The following is an 18,765-nucleotide window of genomic DNA, read 5'->3' as shown; positions in this document are numbered from 1 at the left end:
TATATCATAGTTTTCAGTATTGTGGAATATTTTATGTCTCTGTGAACTGCCAATTTTTTTTTTATATATATATATTCTTCTTATACTTAAGTTTGAACATTGTTTGTCCAAGTTTTTTTTCTGAAAGAGAGGGAAGGGGGAGGGGAGATAATTAGTAGAGATATTTATTATTGTAGATGGTTGTTCACATTCTGTGTCTTTGGCAAGTCTGTAAATTTTCATGTGCTGATGTAATTGTATTAACCCTACAGGAAGAGAAGTCAGGATATTGTGTAAAAAGAGCTTTAAGGTAGTGGATTTTTGTGTTTGTGTAACGATTCATCAATACTTACCATAGCACCTTCATAAGACATGCATTACGCCATCAAAAATGTTTCCCACGATTTTATCTTATTTTTGCACCAATGTAAATGATTTTATGAAAATAAAAGAAGTCGATCATTTTATGTTAGACTTTTGCCACTTACACTTTCCACTGCTATATTCAATAATTGAGACCTCTTTGTAAAGTTTAGAGTTCACTTTGTCTATAATTAAATGTTTATTCTGGAAGAGAAAAAATGGGGATGGGGTGGTGAACTTTATGAAATTTTGTAGTAAAATGGTATTGTTATACTTGCAACAAATTGTTACTTTTATATATTTTGAAACGGTTAGTTAAAAAAAGTGTAAATTGTTCAGTTTTACATGTAGTAGAATGAATTATATATATGTACAGTGTATACGTAAAATAGCAAGGAGAATGTCATTGTCTTTCCCCACCTTAAACTAATGTTCTGTATTTTTGTGATGTGTACATAAAAGTTAACAAAAATAAAGACTTTTAAGCAGGGTATTTGTTATCATTTATCACTGTTGGAATATAGGAAAATATAGCCAACTTGAACAATAAATCCCAAATGTTTTCTTTCACGGTGTATATTTGCTGGCATATAGTTATTACATGTATCTCTTCTGTAGTATGTCTTCTTGTCAGATTGATAATGAACATGGATAAGTCAACATCATAAGAACGATATAAATGTGTTGTACGGAACATTTTATTTGAGGAATATGTATCAAATATTGTCACTTTTCTGAAGATTGTTGGCCATGTTGCTAGGAACTCTGTTCTCGGAGTCCTCAGGATAATTTTAATTCCTTGTGTACAGCTACAGTGTATTAGAGCTGTTGATATTGCTTTCTAGGGATTTCTTTCTCAGTCATTTTATGATGCCCTATACATTCTTCTTAATTTAGCGTTATTCATTCCTCTTTTTATTTCATAAAGCCACATTAGATTTACAGGAGAATTTGAGGCTTTTTAATATCCAGGTAGTGCATTCAATGGAATATTATAATGTTTTTAAGAGTTATCACTCTTTGCTCATTTTGTTGTTTCCAAGTTTTGTAGATACATACAAAAGATTTTTACACCAAATTGTAATTTTATGATCTTTTCCTAATACAAGTACTTCGCTCTTTGCCAGAAGAGTTATTACAGTGTAATAACAAGAAAATGCAAGGTGAATGTCTTCACATTCTGGTTACAAGGTACGTTTGACTGAATTTATTCATATTTGAATTTTCATCCTTGATATTATTTCTATCCTTCTTGTAGTGGAAAAACTTTTTGTACAATTGAAATGGGAATTGACCTTTTATTTTACCAAAATTGTAAAATTCATGTCAAGAGGTTTTAAACATTCTTGCTATAGGGTGCGACTAAGTTGGTCATGTCACCTTCAACGTCTTAACTTTTAAAAAAGGTCTTGTAGAATTTTTTTGTGCAGTATATACTACAGTAAAACTCAGATGTGAAGAACTCATTTATACTGAAACTTCAGTTATTACTATTAGGATCTTTTAACAGTTTTTGTAGTCCATGACTTTTCACTAGGTTCCTTATCCAGATGAGTATTAAGAATCTCGGTTTTATGGAAGCAAACATCAAGGTCTCGGCTAAAAATTTGAAAATATGCAACCATCTCTAAAATTGTAGAGGTCAAGATCCATGGTGAAGGCCCCAGAGTAAGGCTAACTTGATGTAAGCCTGGTATATTATAAGCATGTTGACTCATGTTGACATACTTTTTTCAAGCTAAACAAATGTCAAATGAACAGGTTTTTGATATTTTTTATTGCTTTTCAATGATTTTTCTCTACAGGAAAACAGATCTTATATATGACTCAAAACTTCACTCATTCTACATGTACAAAGTGCAGAGTAATCTCTCTCACATGATAACAATATATTATTTCTATTTAATAGTATACATGTAGATATTACCAGGTATGTATTGATTAGCACCCAACAACAGATATATATTATGTATATGTACACCATAGCAGACGGAAAAAAATTGTCTACCATGTTGCTTAATTTACAAAAGGGAAGCTATTTACAAAGGGGACCAGGCTGTTCTTTATCTTATCACAGTAACAAGGTTTTATTTAAAGCAGACAATGAATAAGGATAGAAAATGTAACATAAACTTCACTCGCTTAAACCCCCTTTATAAGAAAAAAAATAATAAAGCAAACGTCAGTACCATAAAAATAATATACATGTAAAACTGAACATGCAGAATGGCACTGAAATCATCAATAATTTCAAAAAAATTCTACCTAAATCTAAGAAATGAAATGTTATTTAGATTAATAATTACCAATTTGTAACCGTTAATTGGTTCGTTGATGAGATAAAAAAAGTTAAGACACTTGATTTTCATTATGACAAAATTTACAGATGGAGATTCTACATAAATTACCAGTTATCTCCCCCTGGAGCGATTCTTGTATTGGAATAAGCTCAATCAAGGAAAATGGAACTTTTTCATAAAAATTTCAAACTGAATGATGAACTGTAATGCTTTTATGGATTTTAAACATCAAGGATTGAACATATTAGTTAATATAAATTATGCCTTAAAACTATGACACTGAAAGCAAGTACTAGAAATAACATTGTAATGATTTGATTGTTAAAGCGTGAAACAAAATTGACAACAAAAATTAATATTAATAACAAAACAATAAAAGCAACAAAGTATTATTACTAACCTACATAACCTGCAGGTGGTTGTTTTCCACCTTGTTGATTAAAGGAAAATCAATATTATGACATACAAGTCCTCCAACTGTGGAAAGAGTAAGAGTTATCTTTCTTTGTGTTTATTGTTATGGGGGGTGGGTAACATCAAACTACTCGATAATGCCCATGGTGTGGCTGTGTGAATGGTTAATGGAGATGCCCTATACTTCACAGATAAAGAGTACCTGTTCCCTTGATCAAATTTTGTACAAGGAGCACTCTGTGCTGCAGATATAGACATACAATACATATGTACAGTTGCAAGTATAAATAAGATTTAAAAATGACATGCACATGTTACAATGAATAGCAAATTAAAAGAAAATTGCACTGCAATAACTTATAAAATATTTCTAAAATTGTATTGACTTCAATATGATTTTCTTCAGCATTCTTCACTATCAAATTTGTACATACCGGTACATCTTTTGTGGCACCAATATATTTGTGTCAATTTTTACATTCCCAGTGTTTTCCCTTTATTTTAAAGTAAAGGGTTAAAGAAAGATTGTTACAGGCTGACGGATGATGTTAATGAACAGAACTTTGTTAACCTTACAACAAATTTTGATTTCTAGGTGGCATTTTCATCAATCGAAGCAGTCAATTTGGCCGTTAGCCGATTCTTAGGGAAAACACTGCATTCCAATTCCATCCACTTAAATCTATCAAGCTTCTTCTAATAATTACATATTGAAGTCAATAATATGAAGAGATCTTAAACAAAACATAAACAGAAAATTAGACTGTACACCAGTATTCAGTAATTATATTACTATAGTAATTAACAACATTCCTCAACAACTGAATGAACCTGATTTCAAACTGATGAGAAAACACTCGAGTGACACAGGAAGTATATATTACAAAATGCATCTTGTCTGCGCATATTTACAAATGAATGTATATATACATGATTTCTATGTTTGTACACATAATGTACAATCTCATGCCAGCGTTACACTCTGACATGGGCGTCTATCACATCACAGCCAGCACAACCTTGGTTAGACAGTCACTGATGTCTGATTGATGAGTTTGGTGTCCATTTCATGATGACACCCCTAGTTTTCTAGATTGACATAACTGACTAAACCTCTGTTAAAGAGGAACTTCATCAGAATTCTTTGGACATGTCATCAGTCCCTGGTTCTTCTTATACTTGTGGGATTATAACCACCACAGCAATGGGAATAATCATGAGGGTTACCAGTAGATGCTACCAATACGGAAGCGTTGTGTCCACTTTGTTCCACGGAGCAAACTGAGTCCACTCCACATTTCTAAGTTTGGAGATATCATCTATTGGCTTCAAAGGTTTGACCTCCTCTTCAGAAGGTTTGGCATCTGCTGAAAAAATTTTGTAATTTTTCCCTTCATTGTTATCCCAATACTGCTTTCCATCTGCTTCGTAGCAAACGGCAAATTCCATCTTCTTCTGCTGGTCGAAGTTTGTAGGCACTTCAAATTCGAAAGAAAATGTATCGAACACAGTGTTAGTATCAGAATATGGCACGTACTTAGAATCCACATCCATGTGTGTCTCCCAAGAATCAAAAGTACATCTCAAAAACACTTTCTTTTCAAAAGATAAATTTTTAACTTTAACGGTTCCAAGGACTGTATAGTCTCGAATGATGACATTTTCCAACGAAACACAATATTTCTCCAATTTGTCTCTGAAGGAGAGGTAGTCTGAGGCTGGTTGTTTGAAATCGAGGACAAGAGGAGGTCCGGAACAGACCCCAGCTGTAGCCCCCTGTGTTATGGACTCCAGAATTTCGGGTTTAAGTCTTGGGGGTACATCTGAAGGTTCTGTCATGATTTTAACAGTTGCGAGAGCAAACCCTCGATTGTCTGCAAACGAAACTCTTTTTTTCCCCTTTGGAGACGGAGGGGTGGGTGACTCGCGTCCAGATGAACATCCTGAAGAAGATTCGACATCTTCTTCTTCGTAGCTGTTACAGCGCTGAATTATTGACTTAGGTGGTTTCTTTTCAGTTTCATTCTCCATTAGTTTGACTTCAGCTGCTGTTTCCGAGAACGAAAACACATTTCTATTTGAGTCATGTGCAGGTAACTTGTCACAGTGGCTCGATAATATCTGCTCCAGCATAGAAGCTGGTGGGCTTGTAGACAGAAGATACGTTGCATAATCCACAGGCATGGTTTCTTGATAGGTAAAACTGTTGGACAGTGTTCTTAGCATTTGGAAATCTGAAAAAAAAAAGAATCCATTAATATCAAAAGCATATATATTGCAGGGACCTATATACTATTTTATATTAGTATGTAGGTCCCTGATATTTGTAAGCTGTGAAAGATTTGAAATACTTTTATAAAGCATAGAGTATGAAACTAGAATAGCTACAACATAGACCACTGTGTATTTTGTTTACGTGTTCTAAATTTTAAATCGTAGTTCAATGACTCGATAACTTACTGAATCCTCCCCATTTTTATTTTTTTTCTACCTACTGTATCCCTCAATTTTTTCAATAAAATGAGTCCATAACAATTTGCTGACATTATTTAAATGTAAAAACACAAAAACATCTGAGATAAACAATTTAAAATATGCTAGTCAGCAAGGTCATGCTATCTATTTTTTGTTCTATAAATAGACCAGACATTGGGAGCAAACAACTGCGTAGTATTACTCATTGCAACACAATGTCTACTTTTTAAAGGTAGCCTTGTAATAAAAATTACAGTATTGCCCACTTCTTTTCATTCAGTTGTTGTTATATCCAATTAGATTTCATATGATTAGTTATAAATTTTAGTTATTTTTTACTTTTTCAAAATCAGAAATGAGGGTGTAATGTGCATGCCTGAATCAAGTTGACATTTACAAGTGGTTTATAAGCTTATCAGCCAATCCAAGTATTTCCCTTTCCTGAACATTAATAATCTGACCCTTCATCTTTACTGATGCTAAACTGATCTCATTTACGGATATGAATAAAACCGCTTACAGCATGTTACACTACCCGCCTTACAGTCATGTATGCCATCTCTGTTTGAGTTAGGGGGCTTTAGATGATATTCATGCAGTTACTAATGAATTTGTTGAAATAATTCAAAGGTATTTACGGTAAGCATTACCAGAATGTACAAAATAAATTTCCCAATAACCATTATAACCCTGACCATAAGAAAATCTCAACTGTTCTGAACCTCAGTTGCTCCATCAGAAAATGCAATCATATTCAACTGACTGTGTTATAATTATAAAAGCAAAAATGTACCTACTGAAGACTATATGAGTTCATTATCCATCTTGCACCACCACACATATGGGTATAGACAACTATAGGAGTCAACAAAGAACCAATAAAGATTAGGAGAAACAAAACCCTTGCACTCTTTATATATGATATACATGTACTATCTATTCATCGTGTTTACACTCAGAAAGTCCAACGGTTTCCATACAGGTGTTGATTCTCATCCAACAAGCTGTCACAAATAATAAACACTCTTGTTTATGTATCTTTGTTGATTTTTTCCTGATAAAAACTTGATAAAACAGGTATGTTTGATGTTCTACCCGTGTAAAGGTATTTAATCAGGTTAATGTATGGAACGTTCATTAAACTGTAAAGTGTGAAAGTCCTCTGAAGCATTGAGCAAGGAATGAATTGTCCTGACATTACTTTCAGTGATAGAGAAGGCACTAGTGCTATTCCCATCAGTAACGCTGATGCGAGTGTGACCTCTTTTCCAATGACATATTCCACACAGGTAGCATTAGCACTGAACAAATTAGTATTCCATGGTCAGATTTAGGATCAAGGTCGCTTACATGTGTATCGTGAAATAGTTGTAACCATTAATTAGAAAATAAAGAATAAGGTTACATACACAGACCTGTGCTCAACTGGTCATGTTTTAATTATGATTCAACAAAGTTTGATTTGCTCAAAATAATAGACAGCATCTAACAAGCAGACAAACCTGCAACAATAGTGACCAATTTTAAAAAGCTGGAAGATGTCAGCTGGGATGATAGAATGCTAATTTTGCTCAATGTGGTAATAATTAATAAAGGAGTGCTAATCCTTATGGTATGACTGGTTTAACCTTGGTTATTTAAGGTGAGACTAAAATAAAACTTTTAATCTGATCAGAGTAATGTACTTAATCATATTGAATAAGCATGTCTTTAAAACTATTGTTAATAAATCTTGAGTATACTAGAGCCATAATATTAGATGACAAGGCATAATTTGTGGATCCTGCAGTGAAAGCATGTTGTGAATTAAAATTATTAATTTTATGACCATGATGACCAGAAAAGCAGTCATAAAAATCAATGTTATTCCAAGAACATCTGTATAATATGCTCATTTTTAAATTACTTAAATTTCTAATCTTATACAAGTTTATTGTCAGTTTGTCACTAGTCAATTTTCTAAGGGGGGGGGGGGTATGCGAAATGATGAACAGGCTCAGCATCTTTTCTGCAATTCAAAAGATAAGCTGTGCTTCAAAAACTTAATACAACTGTACAAAAAACCATGATTAAAATTGATAAACCAGCACGTAAAACACAAAACAGACAGCTTTGCTTGCTGGCATTTACCGACAGCTCAGCGATATTAGCTACAAATATCGATAATGATATCTAACGTTCGAGTTATTCTTTGTTTTATGGCAATAATTTATGCAACTGCGCACATATCATACCTGTACCTTACTCTCGATCTCTCATTAAAATAATCCACCATTTAAAAATTAGTTCCACTCAAGAAAAACTTTGGATGAAGCCTTTTTTACCATTTGATCAAATAACGATAAGGTTAGGCCTAACCATGCTAACATTCATGAGAGAAGCTGCATGTAACTACTTCCACTTAAAAAAACACAAGACCACGGATAACATAAAAGATTAAAAGCGACTCATAAATACATAATGAAGACGATGCCTTTTTGGATTCTGTGTGAAATAAACACATGTGCTTTTCTTCTGAGTTATTCCGCTGAATACCACTGTACATGTGTATTTCACCGAGCCTCTACATTGTTGACAATGTCAAGGACAGTTCGATGTTCACGTGTTAGACTGCCACTTATTAATATCGACCAATGAACACCGAGGAAAGTCGGCTGGTCTACCGGCGGATGGCACGTGAAATGAAAGAATGTGCAGCGCTATACCTCATGCATGTCATAATTGTGAAAAAAGAACTTCTGTTTCAAAGTTAATTTTACTGATTAGCATGCATGCACATGAAATTGTCAGAAAGTAAAAAAAGGATTATTATGTATTGTGTTTAGAAAGAACCGCCTTTTTTTTAATTCACAGAAATTCAGAAAACACAACCACGTACACCATCGATCGACCAACAGTTTAGATCATTTCCTGACTTAAATATTGTCAACAATTAATCGAATTGAAACAGCTAGAAAGAATAAAGAAAAATATAATATATGCTACAGAACGGATTACCCAAAGAAACAACCCGCCGACGAACGGCAACTTCCTCTCTATATAAACACAATCTTTCTAACAACAAAATGAAATAACAAAGTGAATTAAAATCCTAAACATGCCCATATATATAGATTCACACTTACTTCTCCATTTTTGTACCCGCACACCGTCTCTGAATGGCCCTGTTAGAGGCGATATATATTAATCCTTACATTTAAAAAGTGAGTACAATTCACTGGTTGTGACAATGTTTTGATGAGTCCTCTTGTTTTGACGAGTCCGCTTTGTTGGTAAAGTTTTCATAAAACTTTAAAATTGAACACGGAAGAAAACAAAATACTTCTAATATTTGTAATATTATGATGAGAAGATTATCTCTTCCTTACACGTTTTTTTTTTTTTCATAATTACGTGTTTACTTTAATTTACTGTCTCTCCGGTTTTGTTTGAGCTATAGTGAATTGATCGTATTATACTTGTCATCCCCAAACATTAATCACACCGGCATATAACTTGAATAGCATCATCGATGAGAATGTAAAAAATATTTGATAAATAACGAATTAACGAATTATTACAGGCACGTAGCAACAGAGGGGACCCGGGGGGGGGGCTGCCCCCCCCCCCCACTTTTTTCCCAACAGTACCTTTACTATTGAAATTCTTCATTGAAAGATTGGTTGCCCCCCCTCACTTCTTCGAGTTTGGGCAATTTCCCCCCCCCCCTTTTTTTTTTTTGCTTTAGATCTTTAAAAAAAAAATTCTCTGGCTGCCCCCTTTCAAAAACGATGCTACGTGCCTGTATTATCAGATGGATGCGCAATTGTTTAAATAGTACTAATTTGATAGAAATATATTACAGTTATATATTACTTGCAGGGTGCAATAAAAGTAAAAATACCATTAATTACCTAAACAGTTGCAGATCGAATAAAAGTTTCCTTCTAGGTAGCCTTGATAGACAAGCAGAATTTTCTTAAACAAATGGGCCATCAGCAATTTCAATGAGTGCCCTAATTTTCCGACCTTCACATAACAGGCCCTGAAGCCATAATGAATAAACCATGCTATACTGTCTCCAAACAGCTGATCTACTACAATATTATTAAACCTTCGACTGTTGTACAATGAGATTGGGCAGCCACGCGCCTACCATGCATACACCACTCATATTTACCGGTTGTTTCCTTAGCCCTATATCGCTGCCTAGCTATAAATACAAATGTTATAAAAGTGTGCATTATAATTCTAGTGAAAGTTATAATTTACGATAAGGTAAGCTTTTATACAGAATACAAAGAAAAAAAAAAAAAAATAAATAAATAATGAATAGCACAGGATAGGTTATCAATAGTGATCGATCCATGCACATACATGGACAATGAACGTAAATTATCACTTTACTTATTAATCCATACCACATAGATATAATTTACTGTGCAACTTATTACATAAGCGTCAGAACCGGGGGGGGGGGCTATTGGGAGCTTAATTAGTCCCCCCATTTTTTTGCAAAGATAGCCAATGTAGACATTGTAGTCCCCCCCCCCCCCCCCTCACACACACACACACACTTTCAACAGGCACGTTAAAGTTTAGGTCCAAATAGCTAAAGGGTAAGTGGTAGTGTTTGGAAAAATTTTGGTTATGAAAAATGTTCGAGACCCCTCCACATGAAATAGGAATATAGGGTTGTCGTATTTAGACTCTGCTTCCGATGCCAATGAATCATAATAAATAAGGTCATCTATAAAAAAAAAAAAATGTTTGGTTGCATGCCCTCTTCCAACCGACTGACTAAAAATGTCCCGCGACTCAATACTTTTTTTTTTTTTTTTACATTCCAGGACACAATATTTTATCTTTCCTTCATCCTTCTTATACATTCAATATTAAATATGTTGAAATTTTCTGGTGAGGAAAAAGACTTTCCCACCTAGCTACCTACCGACCCAATAAGTGAGGAGAGGCATGCAAACATTTTAAAGATGGGCTAAATCTACCAAAAATACATCGACTTCTCTATCATGCTAGTTAAGTCAGTATCTGTATTAATATTTGTCTTCAAAGTTCATTAAATAATACAGTATAAATAAATGAAATTACTGAAAATCTTTGATAACTATGGATTCATTTTAAAAATTCATGGTGGCCAATGTTCGTGGACAACCAATGATGTGCGAATGTAATTTCGTGGGTACCTCGGACATAAAAAAAAATTAAATCGTTATATTTTTACAACTATTTCGTACAAGGGGTGTTATGGTGACCCATGGAATCTACGAACATTAGTTTTTCAAAAACAACTTTTATTCTATAAAGTGTGCGTCAAAAATTACACAAAGCTACAATTTTGATCCTGAGACTTTCTCTGAAAACTTTTTCCACTGCTTCATCACGATACGACCACTAACTACACATGTGTACACTGGGTAATCATATACTTATGTCTGTATAGACTTTTAATATTTCATGTATTTTCCGCCCGCTCGTTCATCACCCCCTGCACATACACAGACGAAGGTAAATGAACTGAATGTAAAACCTTCGACATAGAGATACAGTGACCCCTATCTGTGATTGAACTTTATGAAAAAAAAGAACATTTCGGGAAAATGAAGTAATATTATATACATGTCATTTGTTCAATATAAAGATTTTCAATTCTTTATATCAATCTTTTTTTTGACATTTTGAAAGATTATTCAGGCATTTTAACTTCAGCAAAAAGGCATAATTAAAGTATGAAATGAGAATAAAGTGAATGAAGGAAGAAAACAAACAGTAATAAATTTAAAAAGTCCATAAATACAATACAGATCTGGAGAAGATCAATAAACAACCGAGTGGGATCGGGTGCCGTGAGGGGAGAAGTATCCCTTGTCAACCCGTCACACCCACCTTGTGCTCCTTGTCATGATGGAAGAAATGAGGGAAAAATTCGTAGACAGCCAAGTGAGTAAAAAGTGTGCATAGACATACATGTATACATTGTGAAAAAGTTGAACCTTCAATATTTTTAACAAAATCGACCATTTTAATTTTTGAATTTATTTAAACAAGTAAATGTTTTCTTTGGTTTGTTAGTATGGAAATGTTGCATCTGTACATGTTGTGGGGGGAAATAAATATACAGATGGCTTGCTTAACGGCGTTACTGGCGTTAAGGTTTTTAATAAACATCCATGGTTTTCTTAAGAGGTAAGGAAGATAATATTCAATGGATGTAAACACACTGAGTTAAATGAACTTGAAACAATATAACGGAAAGATGAAAGGACATTAAGAATAAGGACATTAAGAATTAAAAGCAGAGCCCCTGTATTGGACAAAATAGCGAAAAATTAAAAGGAATGCATTCTGATCCAACATTGCAATATTTCCCAAAGCATCTTGCCAATTGTTTTATATTTATATCTGTTATAATGTGGCAGAAATCTTGGCGTAGACTCGACTCGAAAGTTCCAGAAAATGAAACAATCAATGCAACATTACACTGCATTTATCAGATAATATTGCAGAATGATTTGCTAAATTTTGCACTTAGGATAAAAGTCGCAACAGGGAAGATGATTTTTATGTTTAGTTAGTCTGGGACATATATATACATATATATATTTTTAAAAAATTATCACAAATATAGATCTGTGATAAAAATAGCATTTTATGGTGGATCCTTATTACTTGCTTACTAAGTCCTCTTCATGCCAGGTGGCACATAAGGCAGCCTCTCAGTCCCTCCACCCAGTCCTATCTTTTGCTTTTGTTTCTATTGCCTTCCATGTCAACTCTATCGCTTTTAGCTCGCTTTCTGATGTTCTTCACCATGTTTTCTTTGGCCTGCACCTTTTTCTCTTGCTATCGACCGTCCAGATAATACTTTCTCCAGCGGTATTGTGCTGGTCTTTTTCTGAACACATGACCGACCCATCTCCACTTCCTTCTTGCAATTTCCTCAACAATATCTTCTGTCCTGTCATACTTTTGGCCATATATCTCTTAAATGATCCGTAGGGAAATTCACAAACAATCTTAGTTTCCTCGCTCGGAGCTTCCAGCATTCTGATCCATATAGTAAAATTAATTGTACATGACTAATGAAGATCCTTAGATTTCTCCTAGTGGTCATATCAGAGAAGGTCCAAACTGGTTTTAAGATGGCAAACACATGAAGGGCTTTTTTGATTCTTGCTGTGATATCCTCGTTAGTACCTTCTGAAATTTGTCACAATGCTTACAACACACCTTCACATACCTGGGTAGCATTGGATCATTATTGCAACTTAAGTTTTCACAAGTCAGAAAATATATTCCTAAAAAATCTTCCCTGATCTCTCTAAAAACAAAATCCAACCTTGCAATTAAATCTTCCCAAACGGAGAATAAATTAGAAATAAGGCATACTTTTTCTCTAGAGTTAGAAAAAATTCCATGCAAGAACATGTATTTGCCATGGAAATCAAAGACGTGAATCATGATCGAATTCGAAAACAAAACCAATTTACGAAATACAAAAAATGAATTTTTTGTCCACCTGTCTGCAAACATTATAAATTCGAACATAATTTTGTCAGTAATAACATAATACTAGTAATATATACTAGTTTTTTTTTTAATTTTGCAGCTACATTTAATTTCAATTTTGTGCATGCATAAAAATTAAAACAAGAACTGCATTGAAACTTTACAATAAAGAAAATTAGAATACATTATTCAAAAACTGATATCAATAAAAATGTTCAGTCCAGTTAAATCACCTTCAACTGCCAAGTTCTGTTTCATTTTCATGATTACAGATACCACAAGTAATCATGATATACATGTATGCTCAAAATTAATTACCTTCACGAAGTCTTAACATATAAAATTCAAGGCCGACTGTAAGACAATATAATTAATTACTAAAAAGCAGGCATCAGACACTTATGGTTGGTCAACCAGACATCCACATATAACGTAAAAAACAAACATCCCTTGCGGGACAGACTTATTATCTAAGATACAATCAAGCCCAGGATCTTCTTGCTCAGAAAAAAAAATAAATGTCAAAAGATTTATATCATTTTTCTTCTTCTTTTATGACTATAAAAAGAGAGCAAATAAAGAAATTATATCTCATTACATGTATAATGAATTTCTCGCTACGTAATTTAGAAAAATCCTAAAAGGAGAGTCAAGGTGAATGAAAATTCTTTAACTAAAAGTCATTTTATGTCTTAACGGATTTAAAACATCGATACTTCCGATAGGATCGGGCTTTATTTTTTTTTTTTTTAATGTGAAACCCCTTCATAAGCAAAAAAGTAGGAACTTTTGTCAGTTTTCAAAATAAATGCAAGAGGAACATAATGAAAATAAAGTACAAAAAAAATGAATAAACTGCCGCATATAGTTAAAAAAACCGCGGATGGAATTTTACAAGACATGTATACTGAGGCATGAAATTAACTTAACATGAATAAAAAAATATGGAATAAAAGATGAAGAAAAACAAAACCACGATGAGCTAAGAAGAAAATAGAAAGATCTGTTTAAAAGAAGGACCATTGTTATCTTAGCGGTCATGGACAATTTATATTTTATAACTAGGCCCTATTTTACCGTGATGTTGATCAATTCAGAATGTTAAGAGAATGTGTTGCTAAATCAGCAAACAGCTGACATCAAAATAAATCAATGACTTGAAATTATTAAAGAAGTTAGAACGAAAAAAATATTAATTTTATTGTTTAAGCCAAACTTCACACCTAAGTACGTACCTTGATTCCATCGTTTAATGAGGATAAACCATTACAAATCATTTTCACTTTTTCTCTACATGACAGAGTGCTTGTCTAAAGGACAACGAACTTTCTAGAAAAAAAACCCGCTAGAGGCATAGAACGCTAATATCAATGTGTTGGTGTTTGTTATTATCGGCAACTGTCCCAATTACAGTGTTCAAATACACCGTTTGTTTTCTTCTCTATAAAATAAATAAGTTCAAAGATATATTTTGCATGTTTGTTTGAATAAAATCAAGAATATATTTTGCATGGTAAAATTCCCTGTTCAATTCCAAACCACGGATAACTAATCAGAGGAGTTACATGTACCTATTCTTGAATCGAATCTATATGGCAACATGACGTGGAAAGTAAATGAATGTTGAGGAAAATCTCCTTTTTCTTAAGTAGAATTGATCTAATACCTTTTATTATGTCAGACCTACTCTAAAGATATCCGTGTCCAAGTGATGATTACATCTTACATAAATATGATAATGAGGACGGTCTACCTGATCAATATATATGGGGCACACGACGGGTGTGACAGACCCATGGGGGATGCTTACCACTCCTAGGTATTAGATACCACCTCTGGGATTTCCGGGGGTCCTGTTTGTGCCCTCTACACAATTTTTGTTTTATTATTATTTTATTTTTTACATTGTTCTCTGTTCGTTTTCACCATGAACCTATTCATTTTATAAACAGAGAGACTTAAGGTTAAAACCTCCTAAAGCATAAAAATAAAATAGATAATTGACAAAAAAAATATGGTATAACACCTAAACAATTCTGATTTTAATCAATAAATCACTGATAGATGCACATTCATAGAAGCAACCTACATGTAAGACCCATGCATTTATAATCAATTGATGTTTTTTTTTCTTATTAAAGATAACCTTCACATAAAAACAGGCATTAAGGTCATAAAAACATTGTATATCGTCTAATCTGTCCCGTTGTCTCATACGACATGCTTTAATGCCTTTAATCGATTAAATAGAACCAGAGACAATTGAGCATATTTTCCTATGCAATTTTGCGACATCAGAAGAAAAATAGCACGTATTCCCTACAATGAAATTCACCAAAGACAAGTAATACACATAAATACATCTGTACTTACCGGGTAACTAGTATTATGCCTGTTTTACCATTGCAAAAATAAGCAGATGCATTTCACTGAAATGTTTACTAAAAAAATCAAACATCTATAAACGATGTTTGGCTATGAACAAATTGAATCTTGTACAGTAAAAATATTGAAGATGTCAAAATGACAAACGCATTTCACCAGAAGAAAAGCATTGTAAAGGAATGACTTAAAATGAATATAAGTGATTACTTTTAAACCTATTTATATTTCAGAACACGATCCCTGCAACGAGATCTGCAGCGGCTAATCCATAGATTTACATGTAGACCTTATATTTAAGAAAATATTCGCAAACTTTGCCAAAAATAAAACCTCTACAAGTGTAATTGTAAGGCAATAACGAAATTCAATGTCAATTTTTTAGTGGGAAGGTAGTAAGTATTGAAAATTAAAATAAAGCTGTACACACATGTGATTCCAAATTTTACTCAGAATCCAGAGTGGGTCGCAAGGATCAAAACTCTGCCTTGATCTCACAGTTTATAAGCATTGCACCGTTACATTAAACGTTTAAACATTGATTCAAAATCACATACACATGCACATCTACTTAACTATTTGAGATAGGATAAGTTGAAATCAAGATTGAAACTTTTAATCAAATGTACACAGCCACTCGTCAAAATTCAGAGACTAATAAAAAATAATTATATTTTATGTGAGGACAAAAGAAAATGCAAGATATATGTTTAAAAATATGCAGAGGACGTGACATTAGAAAATCTGCAGAATCCCAGGAAAGCAGATACCAAATCAATTAATGGAAGAAATCTTCTTCAGGGCAATCTTCGTACGACGTGTGCCTCGATATATCACGTAATTTTCAGATTTAAAACAGAGAGACCCGAAAATCAGAACCCTCTAAAGCATAAAAATAGATAATTGACAAAATAGATTCTAAAGATGAACAAAATATATGCTACAACACCTAAACAATTTTGATTTTTATAAATGAATCGCTATATACATTCAATCAAAGACCCATGCATTTATAATCAAATGAGGTTTTCTTATCAAAGATAACCTCTAAATAAAAACAGGCATTAATTAAGGTCATAAAAACATTGCATATCGTCTAATCTATCCTGTTGCCTCACATGACATGTTGTTAATGCATTTGACCGATTAAATAGAATCTAAGATAACAGAGGATATTTTCCCATGCAAATTTGCAATAATCAGAAGAAAAATAGCACGTATTCCCTACGTACCGTAAATCTGGAAATTTTTACGTCGATTTATTTTTGCGAATTTGGGTCAAATAGCTGTTGATTAATTTTTACGCTTCAAATTTTTGCGAATTGTCACTGGTGCTAAAAATAAAAATCACTGAAGATTTTCATATCAGGTTATGTTTCAAATAATATTCCCAGTTAGAATACCACCAATATACTCGCAACGTGGCAAGATATTGCAAAATCGCTCCGAAACAATTTTGATAAAAATACAAAAGGATTTGCACTGAAAATAATTTCTAAATCAATGATAACAAACATTTTAGAGGTTGTATATGCCTTTTAACCTAAAGTATAATCCAAATGAAGAAAAAATATAACTAATTTTCTCAACGTTTGGTTTTTTCTCACCTAAAATTTACACGCCGCGTTTTCATTTGGAACTTTCTAGTAAATGCACTGAGCTTGAGTTATCGCCCGTGTTGATACACGGTTAGATAAAATGACAGTTCTCTCTTTATTGGCAAATTAATTGATTAAAATAATTAAAAAGGGGTATACTGCCTCAGTGCGTGTCAAATCATCGGACGATATTGCATATAATGAGGGCAATTTACACGCACGTGTAATTAACTTGTAGTTATAGTAGATTAGTGTAAATAGGTTTCTTTTAAAAATAGCCAGTGCTTACCGACACCTATTCACTGAGTTAAAAAAAAGACACGAGTTCTCAGAAAAAAATTCTTCGCATGTTGATTTATTTTTAAGAAAAATATTTTTGCGAATGCAATGCACGCACAAATTTGCTAAAAATTTATCTACAGTAAAAATTTCCAGATTTACGGTATTGTTTTATGGACTTTTGATCTTGAATATTGTCCGTTATCTCCATATGTTTCACTGCAAAGAAATTCACGAAAGACAAGAAATACACATAACATGCAACTGAACTTACCGTCTTCCGGGTATTATGCGTGTTTTACCATTGAAAAAAAAATGAACAGATGCAATTCACAGAAATTAATGTTTACTAAAACAAAAATCAAGCATCTATAAACGATTTTTGTTACGAACAAATTGAATCCTGTACAATTAAAATATTTAAGATGTCAAAACGCATTTCATTAGAAGAAAAGCATTGTAAAGGAATGACTTAAAATGAATATAAGTGATTACTTTTAAACCTATTTATATTTCAGAACACGATCCCTGCAACGAGACCTGCAGCGGCTAATCCACAGATTTACACGTACACTTTATATTTAGGAAAATATTCGCAAACTTTGCCAAAAATAAAACCTCTACAAGTGTAATTGTAAGGCAATATAACGAAGTTCAATGTCAAAGTTTTCTCTACAAGAGTAATTGTAAGGCAATAACAAAGTTCAATGCCATAGTTTTCTAAAGAGGGGTGGTCATAGGTATTTATAATTAAAATAACGGTATATCTGCATGTTTCATATATGTAATTCCAAATTTTACTCAGAATCCAGAGTGGGTCGTATTGAGTGCATGTATTGAGTCGTTACATTAAACGTTTAAACTTTAAAACAAAATCACATACATTTATCCACAAATATCTGAGAACGGAAAAGTTGAAATTAAAATTGAAAGTTTCAATAAAATGTTCACAGCCACTAACCAAAATCCATAGCTAACAAAAAATCACTATCTTCTATAAAAGGACAAAAGAACATGCGAGATATAAAAATATCCAGAGGATGGGAAAAGAAAATCTGCAGAATCCCAGCAAAGCAGATACCAAATCAATTAATGGAAGAAATCTTCTTAAGGGCAATCTTTGCACGACGTGTGCCTCGAAATATCATGTACCTTGATTCGTTTTGATTTAATTAATTACCAGCTAGAGCTTTAATGTTTCTGTGGCTGATGATTTAAAATCGGTCTGCATAAAATAGAAAAAAGGGCAATGACACATGTTGACCTCCGACATTTTAAAACAGCGAAAAGGTATTGTGTCCAGATATTGTCAACTGGTTAACCTGTCTAGAGACCGAGGTTAAAACATCGATGAGATGTCCACGCCAAGTCTACGTGAGATCTATACACGTGCGCGTATGAACACAGTCCATCCTCTTTCCCATACAATATCATGTTGATACCTTTGAGTATGATTTTCTTTACAAAAC

General features: G+C 33.2%; 1 protein-coding gene across 4 annotated transcripts; it reads right to left on the bottom strand.

The window, feature by feature from the left end:
* Positions 1-3,608: 3,608 nt before the first annotated feature.
* LOC134283751 (protein phosphatase 1 regulatory subunit 3B-like) lies at positions 3,609-18,282 on the bottom strand. 4 transcript variants are annotated; one of them, XM_062766231.1, is made up of 2 exons: positions 9,425-9,530; positions 3,609-5,290 (listed from the first exon to the last, which is right to left on the bottom strand). In XM_062766231.1, exons 1-2 carry the CDS (start codon positions 9,504-9,506, stop codon positions 4,293-4,295), a joined length of 1,080 nt encoding a protein of 359 aa, XP_062622215.1. In that variant the 5' UTR covers positions 9,507-9,530; the 3' UTR covers positions 3,609-4,292. The 4 variants fall into 4 exon arrangements, with proteins under 4 accessions (XP_062622215.1, XP_062622216.1, XP_062622218.1 ...); XM_062766232.1 differs by lacking the exon at positions 9,425-9,530 and adding an exon at positions 18,258-18,282 and having other exon boundaries at positions 3,610-5,290; XM_062766234.1 differs by lacking the exon at positions 9,425-9,530 and adding an exon at positions 8,657-8,751 and having other exon boundaries at positions 3,610-5,290.
* Positions 18,283-18,765: the final 483 nt, after the last annotated feature.

The sequence above is a fragment of the Saccostrea cucullata genome, unplaced genomic scaffold (assembly GCF_032062105.1).
Source record: "Saccostrea cucullata isolate Sc308-1 unplaced genomic scaffold, CSIRO_AGI_Scuc_v1 ctg15794, whole genome shotgun sequence".
In the NCBI taxonomy this organism is placed as follows: Eukaryota; Metazoa; Mollusca; class Bivalvia; order Ostreida; family Ostreidae; genus Saccostrea; species Saccostrea cuccullata.
This window is presented reverse-complemented; position numbering and strand designations above follow the sequence as displayed.

Excerpts from the sequence above, each read along its gene's own strand:
- LOC134283751 (XM_062766231.1), bottom strand. The coding sequence starts at position 9,506 with ATGGCCCATTTGTTTAAGAAAATTCTGCTTGTCTATCAAGGCTACCTA. Across the intron at positions 5,291-9,424 it reads TTCGATCTGCAACTGTTTAG|ATTTCCAAATGCTAAGAACA; the intron begins GTAATTAATGGT and ends TTTTTTTTTCAG.